At 52.5% G+C, this 18,220-nt stretch overlaps 1 protein-coding gene across 1 annotated transcript; it reads left to right on the forward strand.

The window, feature by feature from the left end:
- Positions 1-1,456: 1,456 nt before the first annotated feature.
- On the forward strand, positions 1,457-17,692 carry HMGCL (3-hydroxy-3-methylglutaryl-CoA lyase). The gene is made up of 10 exons (XM_032391326.1): positions 1,457-1,861; positions 1,955-2,240; positions 5,966-6,049; positions 8,118-8,225; positions 9,140-9,235; positions 10,344-10,492; positions 12,638-12,701; positions 14,115-14,303; positions 15,636-15,761; positions 16,888-17,692. Exons 2-10 carry the CDS (start codon positions 2,181-2,183, stop codon positions 16,987-16,989), a joined length of 978 nt encoding a protein of 325 aa, XP_032247217.1. The 5' UTR covers positions 1,457-1,861; positions 1,955-2,180; the 3' UTR covers positions 16,990-17,692.
- The last annotated feature ends 528 nt before the right edge of the window (positions 17,693-18,220 follow it).

Here is an 18,220-nt window from a genome sequence, read left to right on the forward strand (position 1 = left end):
ATCTTTTTTAGGGAGGCCTGGGTGGCTCAGTCAGTTAAGCATCTGCTACAGCTTGGGTCACAATCCCAGGGTCCTGGGATTGAGTCCCACATTGGGCTCCTTGCTCATTGGGGAGCCTGCTTCTCCCTCTGCCTGCTCTGCCTGCCGCTCCTCCTGCTTGTGCGCTCTCTCTCTGACAAATAAATCTTTTTTAAAAAAATAAAAAAGGGGCGCCTGGGTGGCTCGGTTGGTTAAGCAACTGCCTTCGGCTCAGGTCATGATCCTGGAGTCCCGGGATCGAGTCCCGCATCGGGCTCCCTGCTCGGCGGGGAGTCTGCTTCTCCCTCTGACCCTCCTCCCTCTCATGCTCTCTGTCTCTCATTCTCTCTCTCTCAAATAAATAAAATCTTTAAAAAAAAATAAAAAAATAAAAAAGATTTTATTTATTTATTTATTTGACAGAGAGCGCATGTGAGTGCACGAGCAGGGGGAGGAACACAGGGAGAGAGAGAAGCAAACTCCCTGCTAGGCAGGGAGCCCAATGTGGGGCTCCATCCCAGGACCCCGAGATCATGACCTGAGCCAAAGGCAGACACTTAACCGACTGAGCCTCCCAGGTGCCGCTAATTCCTGTCTTCTTTAATTTCAGGAATTGTTTGTAGTTTTCAGTGCACAATTCTTGAAAGTCAAAAATAAATATGTCATAATAGTCATGAAAATCATACAAAAATATATATATTTTTAAAGATTTTATTTATTTATTTGACAGAGAGACATAGCGAGAGAGGGAACACAAGCAGGGGGAGTAGGAGAGGGAGAAGCAGGCTTCCCCGCGGTGCAGCGAGCCCGATGTGGGACTCGATCCCAGGACCCTGGGACCACGACCCGAGCCGAAGGCAGACGCTTAATGACTGAGCCACCCAGGCGCCCCCATACAAAAATATTTTTAAATAAATGTCATGCTAATAGTTTTGGGTCATGTTCAGTCCTCTAGCTGCAGGTTTGAGAATTCTGTGAGTACTGCTCTGTTATGATGGAGGAAATTTTCGATGCTGCAGAAGCATAACAGAACACTTACCAGGTCGTGTTCTCTCCCTAGCTAAAATATGAGGCCCCTGAAGGCAGGGACAGACAGTGCCCTCTCTGCCTCCCCTGAGAATGCCAGTCACTACACCTACCATTTGGATATCCACCCACCCAGTAGCCACAGTGACTATTCACGAAATGCAAATTTGATCATCTCTTTTTGCTTAAAACCCATCAAATGCATTGCTATGTGTTCTCCAAAGTGGGTGGTATGGTCCCTGTCAAGCTCTCCCATCTTAATAGGAAGTCTGTCCATACTCCCTCGCAGCTCCGCAGTCATTCTGGCCTTCTTCCCATCTTTCTAAAACAATTTTTTCCCAAACATTTCTAATTGCAGCCTACAGTAAGAAATTTATTTTACATTGCAACCTGGTTGACATATATAAAAATAAGATTTGCAAAGCAATACTTAGCTTTATTACTTATGCAATACACTCCAATGCTTTTTTTTTTTTAAGTTGGCACCCACTAGATTAATGTTATGACCAATTAATGGGGTACAACATGCATTTTGAAAAACACTGCTCTAAGCATTCAATTTCTTTGCCTCAGGGTCTTCGCATATGTTATGCTCTCTGGAAAGCTTTTCTTGTGTCCTCTTCACCTGGATAAATCTTACCCATTTTAAAGGTATGAAATCAAAGGATGCTCTCGCTCACCAGCGCGCGCGCGCTCTTTCCCTCCCGTCGACTGCCTACATTTGAATCCTGGAGATCGTGATGGAAGAGTTAACACGGGCGAAGAACTCAGAACAGCGCATGGCAAATAGTAATGCTTCGTCTTTTTATTGCGAAAGGTAGTAATTATACAACTATTTGTGTGATTATTAATGTCTTCCAAGAGCTCCCAAACTCTAAACCCCTTGATTATTTTTTGTTCATTTTCATAGTCCTAGCCTCACTTTTCCATGGCAAGTAGAAAGCACTCAGAAAAAAACACAACGGGTAAGGAAGAACTGGCCAGAATGAATAAAACCCTAGAAGCTGGAAAGAGAGCCCGCGTAGGGCATCATCACGTGGCTCCAGAAGCCCCGCCCCAAAGGCGGAGGCACGCCCACCTGGCCTTCGGCGGTCACGTGGGACTCAGCGGGGAGCTGCGGTGGAAGCTGGGCCAAGATGGCGACGATGAGGAAGGTGCTGCCGCGGAGACTGGTGGGCTTGGCGTCTCTCCGGGCTGTAAGTGCCCCGGCCCGCCGAGGGGTGGCCCTGCAGGCACCGTGACAGTCGGGGTCGGGGCCTTGGCCCGTGGCGGCAGCTGAGAGGCGGAGCCGGACAGCTGCTCAGGCCACTGTCGGGAGGGCTTTGGAGTCTCGGATCTACTTTGTCCCGCTCAAATCCCTTGAGGGGCATGGGGAAACTGAGGCCCATAGATGGGGAACGACTTGCCCGGGTCTTGAGACCTGGGGCGCCGTCCCAGGTGTCCTGATTCCGTCCAAGGCTCTTCCCGGCGACCCTGGCACCTTCTCCCTCTGAGCTTCCGAGCTCTGCAAGCTCCTCAGTAGTGAAAATCACGAATAATCTTCCAGTTTCCGAGGGGAAAAGCAAGGTCCTCGCCCTCCCTCTGCCTGCATTTCCAGCTCTTGTTGCGTTTGGGGACTCTAGGAGAGGTATCCTAGTGTGCCAAGTAGGACCGGGGTTGCGTAGAACCATGTGTGATCGATTCCCTTGGAATTGTACTTTGGTCATGTTGGATCCTGATGTTTCCCCCTGCCCTGCTCGAGTGGAGGGAAAGTGTAGGAGACCTAGTGGAATGAGGGGTTGAAGAAATTGTTTTGGTTAAAGCTGAAGCTGTGGTGTCCCAGTGGTTCTGCCACTTTCTAGGTCGAATGACAATTATTTGCTCTCTAAACCTCAGTTTTTCTCATCTATAACATGGGTAAACATTACCTCAGAGTTCTTTGGAGGTTAAGGGAAACGTAGGTAAAGCATCTGACATTGTTTTAGCTCATAGTAAGTGATAAATCAGGTGCGTTATTTTTGCTTTAAGTTTAGAAGGGGTTATAAGTGTGTAGTGGGGAAATTACACTATCTTGGCAAGTGGACCCCTCCGAAAACCACTTTAATGTCTACTAGGCCACCCACCCCTACCAATTATTAATGTGTAAAATAAAGATGGTACTTCCAGCTTGGAAAACTACGTGAGATGGTGGGTATTAATGTGCTTTGAAAAAATTCCTGGTGTAAGGAGGTGGTGGTCATAGGCTCTCCATGGGGTTACTAGCAGAAACTTTCTGTATCAGAAACAGATGGTTCAAGGCCAGACTTCTTCACTTGCTAGCTATGTGATTTTGGAGAATCTTTCTGAGGCTGTTTCTTCCTGTATGGAGTTGAGATAATGATAGTCCCTGCCATGTAGGTACTAAATGAGTAACTGATCCTGAAGTTAGCACTGGGCTTTAGTTGGTATTAGCTGTTGGTATAGATATACCATAGCTCAGGAGGCTTGGCCCAGGACTTCTGTGGTTAGAGATCATCTCTGAGCAGAGCTGTGCAGAGGGAACCAGCTGGGTGTTAACCAAGACAAGAGAAGACTTGGGGCGGGGGAGCGGGGAATGAGAGAAAAGTGGCAAAGAGGCAACGTGGCCCAGGGGTTAAGAGCCAGCGCTGTAGATCAACACTGCCAGGTTCAGATAATGACTCATGACAAGCTAACTGTGTGACCTTGGGAAAGTTACTTAATCTCTGGGCTTCATATTTTTCACAGTAAAATAGAGATTGTAATAGTTCCTACCTAATAAGGTTGAGAGGATGATAGGGTTAATATGTAAAAGGCTCTTATGAGTGCCTGGCAAATATTAAATGCTTAATAAATGTGATTTATTGTTTTATTATGTGAAGAGTTGTTATGGGGAAGGACGTGGAATTAAGTTTGTTCTGTTCTAGTAAAAGGAACCTGGAAGCAGGTCTTGCATGCTTTCAACAAGGCCCTGTTATGTCCCAGGGCCTTGGAATTACAGGAACGGATAAAACAAAAGTCCCTGCCTCGTGCAGTTTACATTCCAGTGGGATCGACTTAGGGCAATGTACCAGCATAGGCTGAACATCCCTGTTGTAGTGACATTCAACTTGCAGGGACCTTCCAACCTAGCCTGTTGACTTCATGAAATTCAGTGGCTCATCACCTTAGTCTCTAGGAAGTTTTGCTGACTGAAAGCAAGGCCAGTTCAGGTGAGTTGTTCAAGTTCCAGCTGATTCATAGCAGGGAATGTTTCCTTCCTTAAGGGTTTCAGGAGTTCGGGATCCTTAGCAGATTACCCAGTGCACTTCTCCCCTTGCCCCATTGCAGTATGTTTATCCAGATTAAATCTGGTAAAACGAAGTTATTTTGAAGAGTTACAGTATTAAGAACAGAGGAAAGAGGGAAAAGAAGCCTCATATTGCTTGGTGGCAAGGAGGGGAAGATTTGGGGCAGAATTTAAATGGAGGAGATTCAAAGCCTTTTTATACTGTCTTCAGCTGTTGGTGTCCTCTCTCCCCGGACCCACTCCTTGTCATCACCCAGCCTATGACTGCAACAGAACAAGTCCTCCTCCATCCCCCAAACCCCACAAAGTCCAAGGCTAACTACTCCTCTCCTCTACCTAGGAATTGCCCTCCCCCCGGGGTGGCTATACCCATCATGCATTTATTTGTTGTTTCAGTGACTTTTTAATGCATGCCTGCTTTGTGCCAAGCGCAGGGCCACACATGAGGGATGGAGCAGAGGTGGAGACAAAGTCTCGTAGAGCTTATATTCTCCTGAAGGAAACTGAGTAGGCATTACTGTCAGGGCTCCGAAGGAATTAGAGTTTTATTTTTTTTTTTAAAGATTTTATTTATTTATTTATTTGACAGAGAGCCAGAGAGGGAACACAAGCAGGGGGAGTGGGAGAGGAGAAGCAGGCCTCCCACGGAGCAGGGAGCCGGATGCGGGGCTCGATCCCAGGACCCTGGGATCATGACCTGAGCCGAAGGCAGACGCTTAATGACTGAGCCACCCAGGCGCCCCTGTTTGTTTGTTTTATAGCGGGGGCAGAGGGACAGGGGGAGAATCTCAAGCATGCTCTACGCCCTGTGCGGAACCCAGTGTGGGGCTCAATCTCACAACCCTGAGCCGAAATCAAGAGTCGGACGCTTAACCAACTGAGCCACCCAGGCACCCCAGGAATTGGAGTTTTGAGATAGAAAATAATGAGGGTCAGGGGATTGGCAGCTTTACAGAGGGCAGTCAGAGGAGGCCCATCTGGCTGAAAGGTGAGAAAGAGCCAGATGTGGAAGAGCCAAGTGAAGAGCATTCTGGGCAGAGGGAACGGTAAGCCTTGAGGCCCTGCTGTGGGAGGAAGGCCACTGGGGCTGCAGTACAGGGACCCCAATGGGGGAAGAGGGGGAGTCGGGACAAGTAATGAGTTCACTGGGGGATGTGGGATGGTAAAAACAAGTCATGAGCTCTCTGAGATCAGCAGGAACCAAATGCTAAGAACCTCCTAGCCCATGGGGAGTGGGGTAAGGGGATGAGTCAGGTTTCTGGCTTAAGCAATAGAATGCATGTGTTGTTTTTTACTGAGAAAGGATGAAGCCAGACGGAGCCTTAGAATTTAAACAGTTCTGTTGAGGGACTTCTAAGTTTAGGAGGTGCGAATAGGTTTGTGTAAGAAACAACCCAAATGCTCAGCTGTCAGACTGGCGGTTAGAAATGGGCCGGTACGAGGAGCAGGAATCTCTTGCCCATTCCTCAGTGAAATGCTTTTGTTCTTTTTGTTCTTCCTTCTAAAATAAACCAAATGTGAGAGATACGGAGTGTTTACAGTGAGAAATACTGCTTCCTGTCTCAGTGAAGGTGGGTCCATTCTTTTAGATTTGTCCCCTTGGAGAATTGTGACAATCTCCTCCCGTCACTTTTTGTTTCCTCTTTTAAATCAAAGGTCAGCACCTCTTCTCTGGGTACTTTCCCAAAGCGAGTGAAAATTGTGGAAGTTGGTGCCCGAGACGGACTACAAAATGAAAAGGTAAAGATGGAATTCAACCAGAAGAGGTTTTTTGAACAGCAAGCGTTGCCTGTGGTGGGTGCCGCGGGGATGGACAGAGCAAGATATGATCGCCCCCCCTGCACCCCCCCCCCCCACGCAGAGCAAAGTCGAGAAGGCCAGGCAATCGTGGGTGACAGACAGTAAAGCAATCCAAGACGGCGGTGCCCCAGGTGTGGAGTCCCCGGTCCGTCTCAAGATCCCCTGCAGCAGGGCAGATGGGAAGGGCGGCAGGAGAGGAGAGGGAGGGTGAGGGCATGCCTGTCATCTGGCAATTCCAATCCTGTGTAAGGGGACTCAACTTATCCCCAAACGTCATGAAGGCCACATGCAAAGATTTAGCCTTAGAGACGTTGCTCACAACCTCGTTGTAATAAAACAGTTGGAAACCACCTCAGTGCTCAGTGTGGAGAAAGTTAGCTCAAATACCTTTTTTTTTTTTTTTTTTTTAAAGATTGTATTTATTTGACAGAGAGGTAGAGAGCACAAGTAGGCAGAGCGGCAGGCAGAGGGAGAGGGAGAAGCAGGCTCTCTGCCGAGCAGGGAGCCCAATGCGGGCCTCGATGTCAGGACCCTGGGATCAGGACCTGAGCTGAAGGCAGACGCTTAACCGACTGAGCCACCCGGGCGCCCCTAGCTCAAATACTTTAATGACTTCATTAAATGGATTAGGAAGCTGTACTAATAAGGAACATGTTAAGTGACTGAAGCAGATTATAAAATAATAGACATTTTCTTTCATCTTACACTTATATGTAAAACAAAAAAGTTTACATATCTGTGGGAACATCTCCCTAGAAAAGGATCTCGAACAGTGCTGTCCGGTAGCACTTTCTGTGAGGATGGAAATGTTCTAGATGTGAGCTGTCTTGGACACAAGACTGTTGAGCACTTGAAATGTGGCTAGTGTAGCCGGGGAACTGAAATTTTGTTTTTATATAATTTAAATTAATGTAAATTTAACCACACATGGCTAACGTCTAATATCTTGGACTACACAGATCTGGAAAGTCACATTATCAGGATGTTACCAGTGTTACCTCTGGGAGATTTTAAGGATGGTTTTCTTTTGTTTGGGGCATGTTTTCTGAAATAATTGTGCATTATTTTTTCAATCGGAAAAGCTCTTTCTTTTTTTGGAAAGCGTAGCTTTAATAGTGAGAGCTTATTGATAACAATAAACTATGAGCTCTGTGAGGGCAGAATCACGTCTGTTCTGCTCACTGCCGTATTCCTAGCACCTAGCACCATGCCTGGAACAGGGAGGGCTCTCAGAAATCACTTACGGGATGGATTAAGGTAAAGCAATGAAATTGAGGGGGTTGGCGTGAAAGGGCCTGGTGAGAAGGACTTGGAGTTCTTAGAATTTTTTTTTTTACCTAATCCTGTAAGTACTAGGGAGCCATGGAAGGCTTTTGAGTGGGAGAGTGAAACAATGGAGACTGTTTTAGAAAGATTCCTGCATGGGATGAATTGGTAGAGTGAGACCATGCCATAAAATACAGGGGAGAATAATAGTAGATTTGGAAAGAGGGATCCATAGAATCTGGTGAGCAACTAGGCATGGTGGGGGAGGGAGAGAAAGAAGCAGCAGGCTGACCATGTGAGGATGAGGTCCAGTGCCAGCTGGGAGACAGAAGAGGGGACAAAGTGATACTTTGGGGCCCCATCTCATGGACGCAGACAGAGGGTTAGTCATCTCTGCCCTTTCAGGTCATGGCACATTGCTCTCAATTTGTTTATGATGGGGTCATAAATTCACAAACAGTTAAGAAAAAGCCTTTATGATAGAAAAATATTGTTTCCATGTAAATATTAACTCCTTTTCAGGCGAGAAGCTGCCTCCATTGCAAAATGCTATCTGTAGAACTTGGACATGTCCCCCACCTATTGGCATGAATTACATGTGAATTTATGCTCGTGTTTGGAAGTCGAGATAGTGAAGTGCATGCTGTAACAAAGCTTTGAACTAACAGGCACCGGGTCTGAGACCATTTTATTCCCACTGTTGCTAACCCCGTCTTTTCTGGTGTTTCTTTCTTCATCACAGAATATCGTATCTACTTCTACGAAAATCAAGCTGATAGACATGCTTTCTGAAGCAGGACTTCCCGTTATAGAAGCCACCAGCTTTGTGTCCCCCAAGTGGGTTCCCCAGGTGAGCCCCGGCCCTCAGTAATAAACGTTTCTCAGATGAGAGAGATGTGAAGTTTTGCATTTGCCCTGGAAGTAAGTAGAAGCTGGGAACATAGGTCTCCAGATCTCTGGCTTGCTCTTGTGACTTGTGGGAGCATGGAGCAGCAGAAGACCATCACCTGGAAGGCAGGAGACTTGGATTCCATCTTGGCTTTGCCCCTGACTTGCTTGGGGACCCTGGGGAGGTCTTCCCCACTCCAGGCTGAGAGTGACCTCTCAGGCCCCTTCTGGCTCTGGAAGTCTAGAATCTCTAGCCTTGTCTAGAAAAGTGGTATCTGTGTTTGTAAAAGGGAAAGACGGATGACTCCTGTTTCACAGAAACAATCAAGTGGGAAGAAAGATCCTGTTTCAGCCGAGCATTAAGTAACACAGAGTCAGGGGCGCCTGGGTGGCTCAGTCGTTAAGCGTCTGCCTTCTGCTCAGGTCATGATCCCAGGGTCCTGGGATCGAGCCCCGCATCGGGCTCCCTGCTCTGTGGGAAGCCTGCTTCTCCCTCTCCCACTCCCCCTGCTTGTGTTGCCTCTCTCGCTGGGTCTCTCTCTGTCAAAATAAAATAAAATAAAATAAAATCTTTAAAAAAAAAAGGAAAAAAAAGTAACAGAGAGTCTGTTCTCAGTAAATGGCTGGTAGTGTTGTTACTGCTTGTGTGAAGCTGGCGGTATTAGCTCTAGAGAGAAATTGGGGGACTTACCGGCCCCAAGGAGCCTTCGGGCCCATCCTCGGTCAAACAGTAAAAGCACTGGGGAGACATAGCTCTGCAAAAGGACTCATTCTTCAGGGGTTCTGGACAAGAGATTTCGTGATAAAAATGTTTTCTCTACCTGAGCTCTCTGCCTGACTCGGCAGTGACCTGGCAATGTCTCCTTTGGCTCCCAGATGGCTGACAATGCTGAAGTCTTGAAGGGCATCCAGAAATTTCCTGGCATCAACTACCCAGTCCTGACCCCAAATATCAAAGGCTTCCAGGCAGCGGTAAGAGACTCGCTTGATGGCGGGCTCTCCTGAAATGAGATTGATGACATTGGTCCCTGTCCTGTCACTGGGCCCTAGTCCCTATCCTGGGCTGTCTGTCTCAAGGGCTCGTCTCCAGTAATGATGAGCACTGTCAGACAGACCCAGGGCAGTTCTGGCCCTGCCACCCCCAGCTCTCTGACCTTGACCAGCTATTTAACCCCCTGAGCCTCAGATTCTGCCTATAAGGTAGGCCTGGTCATAGCACCTAATGCTGGGAGGATTTCAGAGGATAGAATGTGCCTACATTACTTAGCAAGAGCCTGGGAGAAAGTACGTGTTTAATACCTATTAGCTTTTGTTGTTATTATCCATTTCCTCTTTAGAGAAAGGTGATCGTGCTCCTCACGGTGGTTGCTAGTATCTGCCATCTTTTTAGAGTGTCGGACAAGAACGTCATTGGGGATGCTGACTCTGAATTTAGGCAGGAAGCTGTTCTTAAGAGTGATGTCCAGGGCAGTGATGTCAGCGGCAGCGCTGGGCCTTGGGGGAAGGCCAAGGGTGGTGGTGTTTCTTTAATGGAGATAGAATTCACCGTGTTAATTTCCTCGGGCTGCCATAAGAAAATACCAAAAGCTAGGTGGCTTAAAACAACAGAAATGTATTCTCTCACAGCTCTGGAGGCGAGAAGTCTGAAATCCAGGTGGTAATAGGGTTGGTTCCTCCTGAGGGCTGGGAGGACACAGTTCTCCTAGCTTCTGGTGAAGACTGGCAGTCCTTGGCGTTCCTTGGCTTGTAGACGCCTCCCTCCCATCCTGCCTCCGTCTTCGCTGGCCTTCCCCTCTGTGTGTCTTCACATGGCCTCCATCTTAGAAGGACGCCAGTCCTATTGGAGTCAGGACCACTGTGACCTCGTTTTAACTAATTACTTCTGCACCCACCCTATTTCCATATAAGGACACATTCTGAGGTGCCAGGGATTAGGACTTCTACAGATGTTTTTTGGGGGGACACAGTTCAACCCATGATATTCGTGTGTTAGAAAATTCACTGTAAGACAAGGGTTTTTGCCATGCTGGTGTTCCTTGAAGAGACAAAGGCTGAAAGGAATTCACCTGGCTCTTGGCAGGTTGCTGCTGGAGCCAAGGAGGTGACCGTCTTCGGAGCTGCCTCAGAGCTGTTCACCAGGAAGAACACCAATTGCTCCATCGATGAGAGCTTACAGCGGTCCGACGAAATCCTGAGGGCAGCTCGGGCCGCCGGCATCCCCGTGCGCGGGTGAGTCACACCGCGTCGGTGCCGCCTGCCTCCTCTTCAGTACCGTTCTGGAAGGGGGCCAGGCTCTGACTCAAGCCACCGTCCCCCTACGTACTTCTTATCCTGGGCGCAGACAGCCCATGCTCCACACCTTGAGATCTTTCCTCAGGTAGCTGTGCTCAGGAAATCCTGGCAAGTGCTTTCTCCAGACTGGTTGTGGGGTCAGTTCCCCAGAGGAATCCAGCAGGACAGGACACTCACCAGGGTCTGTGGGGGTCAGATGAATCCCAGCTCCAGCAACCCCTCTCCACACATGTCTGAGGACCCCCGTTGGCCTCTGGGTCTCCAGGCATTGTCCCTGTGTCATTTGTGACTTCACAGTCCCCCAGCAAGCAGGGCTCTCCCAGCTTCCAGAAGACAGACCCGGCTCAGGAAGGCCGAAGAGTCGGCTGTGAGGTCGCGCCGCTGTCTACAGCGCACCCAGCGTGCTCTTTCTGAACGTGCGCATGTGATCACCTCCCTCCCTGGTTAAAACCTGTCGGGGACGCCCCGGCTCTGGGCTTCTCCCCCGGCTTCCGAGACACTGCCTTCGTCCGCAGCCTCGTCCACTGCCACTCACCCCCCCCCCGCCCTGCTTCCTCAGCTCGCTGCGTTCCAGCCCGACTGGAACTTCATTCCTTCTGTCCATGCTCCCGCTCTCTCTCGCCTCCGGGTGCTTTCCATAGACTCAGAACTCTCTTGTGCTACATCCTGCTTGTCTGGGCTAGCTCCTGCTCATCCTCCAGCTTCTCCGGGAAGCTTTCTCTGGCCCCCAGCTGGTGTTCGTGCCCCTCGTCGGGCTCTCATGGCCCCCTGGACATCCTCTGACAGAGCACTTAGCTGCATGTCAGCTTCTCCCCCGCCGGACCCTGCGCCCCATGAGGGCAGAGCCCACGTGCCACAGTTCGTGGTGGGCTCCCTCCCGCGGCGCAGGGCCAGCACGCTGGGGTGCTGGGGATGCGCGGGGCCTGGGGAAGCAGGGGCCCATGGGGTCTGCCCGACTCCCAAGCCTGTGCTCGTTCCTCAGCATCTCCCTTCTCTTTGCTGAGCAGCGACTGGAGAACAAGGGGGAGAAGGAAGTTGGGAAAACACCCTGAGATCTTTGAGCCTGAAATGATGTATCCAGCCAACATTTGTGATGCCTGTCACATGCGGAACAGTTTGCCAGACTCTAAGAGGTCTCAGTGGGGCCTTAGCGCCAAGAGGGCAGGTGGGAACAGAAGCCCACCAAGGTCCAAAGCCAAAGTCCCCGCGGCTGGCAGGTCACCGGGTCGGCCACGTGCTGTGCTCGCCGCCGCAGACGCTCTGGGCCCTCAGAGGCCCTCAGGGCCCTCCGTCCTTCTGAGGCTTGAGCACCCTCTCTACCACCTCAGGGGCTCCACACTGCTCTGCTCTCTGCCTGGAAGGCTCTCCCAGTGGCTCTCCCGCCACCTGCCCCCCTGCTCGGCCCCCGTGTCAGAGCCTTGGAGGTCTTGCTGGGCCGCCCTGGCTTCGGTCAGCCTCGTCTTCGTCACTCCCGCCACATCCCGTTCTCCCCTCCAGAGCACATCACTCCGACGTCACCTCACCCACTCCTTCGGTTGCCCTCGTATCGGCTCTGTCTCTAACTGGAAATAGCCTCCGTGGGGGCAGGGACCTGTCGGCCTTTTCACAGCGTGACCCAGCGCCCGGCACGTCGTGGGCAACTCCGTCAGTGTCCGTAGAATAAAGGAGTGTCTGGATCGTTGGGCAGCTCACCGGAGCAGCCGATCCTTGGCCCGCAGGCCAGCCCAGCCCTTCTGTTCCTGCTTGGGTTTCATCAGTCCTTGCCCCCCCGCCCCCCACCGGGAGTAGGGGCCCCAGCTGCCTGTGGCCGATGTTCTGCTCTGTCTCCCCGCCCCAGGGCTCAGGTGCCTGCTCACTTTGCCCTCTGGCTCCTCCCCTCAGGCCTGGGCAGCCCCGCTTCCCTGCCCCGGCTCGCCACTGCCCCCTCCTGGCGCCACGCGGCACCCACTCCGTTCTGGCCCGGCAGTATCGAGTCTGCCTTTCCCCCAGGCATTTGACCTTGTCCCCCTTCAGGGATGGCTGTCAGACTTCCGGCCTGGAAGCCTGGGGGCGCTAACACCATCCCTCCCCGTCCTCCCACAGGTATGTCTCCTGTGTGCTCGGATGCCCCTATGAAGGGAAGATCTCCCCGGCTAAAGTAGCTGAGGTGTGTGGGTATCGGGCCGGGGGTTTTCTGAGGGTTGTCTGCCTGGCCTGCCCCTGAGGTTCCCCTCACCACCCTGTCCCGGCGGGTCACTGGTGTCACTCGTTCACGCAGCTCCCAGCACTTGCTCCTGGAGGCCCACCGCCTAGTGCGCTTGAAGCCTCTGCCCCAGCCTGGAAGGCTCTGACTCAGTTTGCAGTCTGGTCAGTGGACAGGTGATAGTTGAGGGGATCTGTGGAGGGGCTCCCCACCCAGGCTCCCCGCAGTTCCTTGCCGTGGTTGGAGAGGCCACCACGCCCTTGGTGTCCCCCGAGCAGGAACCAAGTCCGCACCGAGGAGAGCGCAGTGTGGGACCAGAGTCTGAGCAGCCCGAGAGCTCATGCCACTTAGTTGTCTAAGTCACCCTGCGAATTTGGTGTTACTATTGTTAGTCCGTTTCTCAAGCGAGGAAACAGACTAAATAATTTGCCACACAGGCTGCAAATGGGGACACTAGGTCTCAGTCCCCAGTCTGTTCACCTGCCACCGCCCTGCTCTCCCTGCCCACCCGGGAGCCCCGAGGAGAGCACGCTGCTGACAGTGGTGGCGCTCCTGTCCCAGCCGCCCGCCCCGCAGCCGCCCCGCCGAGTCCCACCACTGCTTCTCAGAAGGGGAAGGGGAAGTGGAAGCTCTTTGCCAGGGCCCCCCAGCCTGGGAGCGGCCGAACTGGGATGGTGACCCAGCGTGTGTCACTCCAGAGCCCGCTCCTTCACTGCAGCGTCTGCCCCCAGCCCGGCTGTCCTCAGTGTGCCGCCTGGGCGGTGGGGGCCTCGCCGGTCCATCTGCCTTGCAGGCCTCTGAGAGTGTCACCTGCGTCCCTGGCCCTGTCACATGCCCGCCATCTGGCAGCGCAGTGTGGGGCAGCATCTCAAGTGGGGCACACGCTGCCCTGGCTTCTCAGTGACTTTAGGGATTTGCAGATGAGCTTCTAAAAGTTTAAACAGGTACTTCTATTAAAAGTACATAACTAGCCCCTCAGACCCACGAGATTGCAGATCTTACTGAGGGTAAAGTCACGTGAGAGGAATCCATTTTATTGATTCCAGTCGTTGGCTCTGCCCCGGTGTGTGGAGGTGGCACGTGAAGGCCTGAAGTCGGGGGCACAGGGGCAGGAAAGGGTGGGAGGAAAGCTCAGGGTTGCAGCCCAGGGATACTCCAGGGGCCAGCTCTGTTCCCTTACATCTCCGCTTCCTGGTGAGTAGAGTGGGGATCATCATTCCCACTAGAAAGTTGTAAGGAGCTGATGATCGGACAGGAACGTAGTGTTTCCGACAGGGAGATGTTCGGCACAGGCCTGGGACCCCTGCTTCTGAGGTGTTGGGCCCCCGGCTTGAGGAACCTGGTGTCCTCTAAGTGCTTGCTTGCTTGCTTCCCCAGGTCACCAAGAAGATGTACTCGATGGGCTGCTACGAGATCTCCCTGGGGGACACCATCGGTGTGGGCACCCCTGGGATCATGAAGGACATGCTGTCGGCTGTCATGCACGAGGTGCCCGTGGCTGCCCTGGCTGTCCACTGCCATGACACCTACGGCCAGGCCCTGGCCAACACCTTGATGGCCCTGCAGGTAATCGGGGCAGGTCCGAGGAGAAAGGCACGTGTGCATTCTCCGAAAGGACACAGTGGCAGGACAGCTAGGTTCCCGCCTTCTTTCAGTGAGGATTCACGGATACCTGTGTACCAGGCCCTGGGGCAGCCACAGAGGACACGGACACGTGACCCTGGCCTGTAAGGGTGTGTGAGGGGGATAGTCAGGGGAGTTTTGTGGTAGTCCCAGCGCGTTGTGACAGATCACCTGCAGGGAGGAAGCACGCAGCTGAGGAAGGCCTCCATCCCAGCTGGGGAGGTCCAAGAGGATTTGCCAGGAGAGACCTGAATGAGGCCTGGAGGATGTGAGGAAGTTAAGCAGCTGGAAGAGGGAACGGGAAGCTGACTAGGCAGCCCTGCGCTGTAAGGCTGAGGTGGGGTTTGGGGAGAACACACACCGGGGGGCCCAGGGAATGGTGTGACTGTGCGCATGTGCATAGGGAGCGGGCAAGGGGGGGCTTGGAGAGGCCAGCAGAGGTCACTCCAGGGGGGTCTTACCTGCTGTTCCCCGAAGACTGAACTGAGGGTTCAGATTGGGTTTCCCTTGAGGTTTGCTCCTTGTGGACTGGCCGCCCCTGAGAAAGTTCTGCGTGTCTGAGCACAGGTGTGTCTGCGTCTTGTGTCTGCCCTTGCTGTCGCGTTGGCTGAAGTCTGGCCTGTTGTCTTTAGGTTTGCTAAAGCCATCCTGGGCCGCCTTTGTTCTTGTGGGGTTTTTGTTTGTTTTTGGGTCTTAAGTTATCTCCTAGAGGCTCAGGTCTCTAAGCCACATGATTCTGTAAGCTGGGTCTGTTTTCTCTGTTGTAGCTGTCCAGGTTAAGGTCTGTGGGAGGTTTGAGGGGAGAAGAGAAAGGGAAACAGTCATTAGGAGAGTGGGCGGTGCTGACCCAGGGAAATGGGATAGGCCCCCTGGGGTTAGAGGCTCAACTTGAAGTGAGAGCAGCCTTAGGCTGGGGTGGTGGGAAGTGGGTAAATGAATAGCAGTAAACAACAGGGGCCTGAAAGCTCAACCGTGGGAGGTGCTTCCTTTAGGTTTGTGGCCAGGAAGCGCCTGGGGAGACCTTTCAGGGTGAGGAGTTAAGTGTGAAAGGAACCTGGGAAGATAACCTGGCATAGGAAACTGTCCACAAAAAAGATTCACAGTGTTCCCAGGAACTAAAAAGAGAAACATTGACAGAATCCTTAGCCAAAGGAAAGAGTAACTCTCAGTGGAATTTCAGGCAGCAGTTGATTGGGAGGTTTGCAAAGACCTCCCGGCTTTGTAGGCTCTGGTCCCCACAGTGACACCCATGTTTCCCCATCCTTGTGTTTCCAGATGGGAGTGAGTGTCGTGGACTCTTCCGTGGCAGGACTTGGAGGCTGTCCCTATGCACAGGGGGCATCCGGAAACTTGGCCACTGAGGACCTTGTCTACATGCTGTCTGGCTTGGGCATTCACACGGTAAGCGCACCTGCCCCCTGCTGGCGACAGCCCCGAACTGACTAGAACCCTTGAAGCCTGAGGACAGAAGCTGATGGTTTTGTTTAGGGGTTTTTTGGTGAAAGGGAGGACAGTTAAGAGGTAGCAGAGGAGGCACCAAGGAGTAGGGAAAGGGCCACATCCATGACCTGAGCCAGTTCCCTCTGGACCTGTACTGCTCCCTGTAAAATGAGGGCAGGAGAAGGAGACAGCTGTCCCCAGGGCTCTTGTTAGTTAGTGAGGACCCTCAGTGGTGGCTTGGAAGCAGTATCTCGTCTGAGCTTTGGGACCAGATGGATCTTGGTTTAAAACCTAGTCCTGCCACTCACAGGCTGTGTGACCTGACAAACGACTTCACCTCCCTGGGCCTAGGAAACGGGAATGCTGACAGCTCCCCTTTGTGGGGCTGTGATGAGGACTAGGTAGGAAAATGGAGAGGGCGCCTGGGTGGCTCAGTTGGTTAAGCAACTGCCTTCGGCTCAGGTCATGATCCTGGAGTCCCTGGATCGAGTCCCGCATCGGGCTCCCTGTTCGGCAGGGAGTCTGCTTCTCCCTCTGACCATAACCCCTCTCATGTGCTCTCTCTCATTCTCTCTCTCTCTCTCAAATAAATAAAATCTTAAAAAAAAAAAAAAAGGAAAATGGAGAGTGCCCAGCCCAGAGCTGAGCACACAGTACGCATCGGTACATGTGAGCTCCTGCCACGGACAGGTTTTCGGGGTGGCCCTCTCGGGTGGTGGTGTTTCCCTCCCGGCTCACTCTGCCTGGCAGTCTTTATTACTTCAGTCTGCACTTTTTGACTGCTGCAGGCCAGGCCCTGTGCTGGGCGCTGGAGATGTGGACTGAACGAGAATGACGAGATCCCTGCCGTGGTGGCAGCAGTAGAAACCATTCCACAGACAGAGGCATCTTATACAAGGGGAGCCCCCGGGGTAACCCCAGATGGCAGAAGGCTGCAGCCTTGCAGGCAGGTGCTGTCCCAGCACAAGAGGAACAAGAAGATCTTCACCTTTACTCTCTTAGTATCGGTTTTCTGTCCAGTCCGATGTCTCCCTGGGTGTTGCAGGCATGTCATGACCTAGTGCATCCTCTAACTTGTTTCTCAAAGGGTGTGAACCTCCAGAAGCTCCTGGAAGCTGGGACCTTTATCTGCCAAGCCCTGAACAGAAAAACCAGCTCCAAAGTGGCTCAGGCTACCTGTAAACTGTAAGCCCCTTTGGGGGACTCAGTGGGAATAGGGGCTCACGTGAACGATTTGGGGAAAGGGCACATGGAAATGGGAATGAAATTAACAGGAATGGGCACCTCCCTGGCAGGTCCACACATAGGTCTCCTGCAAAAGGGAGGCAAGGGACAGGAGCTGCTTGGCCTCAGGCCCTCCCTGCCAGACCCTAGTCTGAGTGAGAAGCCTGGGGGGCTGCGGGTCTCCCTGCCCTATGGACCCACCGGCCCAGGAGCTGAATGCCTGGGGTCCCCCTTGGAACCCAGTTCCCTGGTGCTCAGGCCCCATCTCTGGATGAAATCCGTCAGCTAGCTACACAGCCTGACCTGCTGTGGCTCCGGGGCCGTCGCTGACTCCACAGAGCAAAGCGGCCTGGAGTTTTTCCCCAAGCTGGCGAGGGCATTTGGAAGGGGTGACGGCTGAGCTGTCTTGGTGACCACCTGCCGACTGCAGCGTCTTTGGAAAATGTGCCCTCTGAACATGATTTTTGAACACAGCTTATGTAATTAAAGGTTTAACGACATAAAAGCACGTGCCAGTATCGTGCAGCTGTGTGTGTATGAATGGGGGAGACTGATGGGGAATAAAACATCTTTACAGCATGGCATTCTGAGAGGAACGTGTAGACTTGGAACTAGTCTATGCATCTCTGATCTCCTCTGTTTCCCCACCTGATCCCCGAATTCTTTTCTTTTTTTTTTTTAAAGATTTTATTTATCTGACAGAGACAGCTAGAGAGGGAACACAAGCAGGGGGAGTGGGAGAGGGAGAAGCAGGCTTCCCGCAGAGCAGGGAGCCCGATGCGGGGCTCGATCCTAGGACTCTGGGATCATGACCCGAGCCGAAGGCAGACGCTTAACGACTGAGCCACCCAGGCGCCCCCTGATTCCCGAATTCTTAACGACTGCAAACCAGTGGCTTTGGGCCGGCTCAGGCCTGGCCAGGACAGCCCGGCTGCTGCGGCTCCTGGCTCTGTGGGCAGTCGTCCCTGCCGGACTCCGGGCCCACGGCACTCCGGGCTGGGCACGCACTTTGGCTCATCACTCAGGATGCCATGACTCTGCCCCGCCTTCCCTTTAAACAGGAGCACCGCAGCACTTTCTAGCCGACTCTGGTAGGCGGAGTCCGGACCGACCGACCACCCCCGGCGGTTCGCGTGGGGGCTGAGCGCAGTCAGCCGCGCGATCTCTCCCTGGGCCTCAGCTTCCCCGGCTCTCGG

This window comes from Phoca vitulina, unplaced genomic scaffold (assembly GCF_004348235.1).
Source record: "Phoca vitulina isolate PV1807 unplaced genomic scaffold, GSC_HSeal_1.0 scaffold2, whole genome shotgun sequence".
Taxonomy (NCBI): Eukaryota; Metazoa; Chordata; class Mammalia; order Carnivora; family Phocidae; genus Phoca; species Phoca vitulina.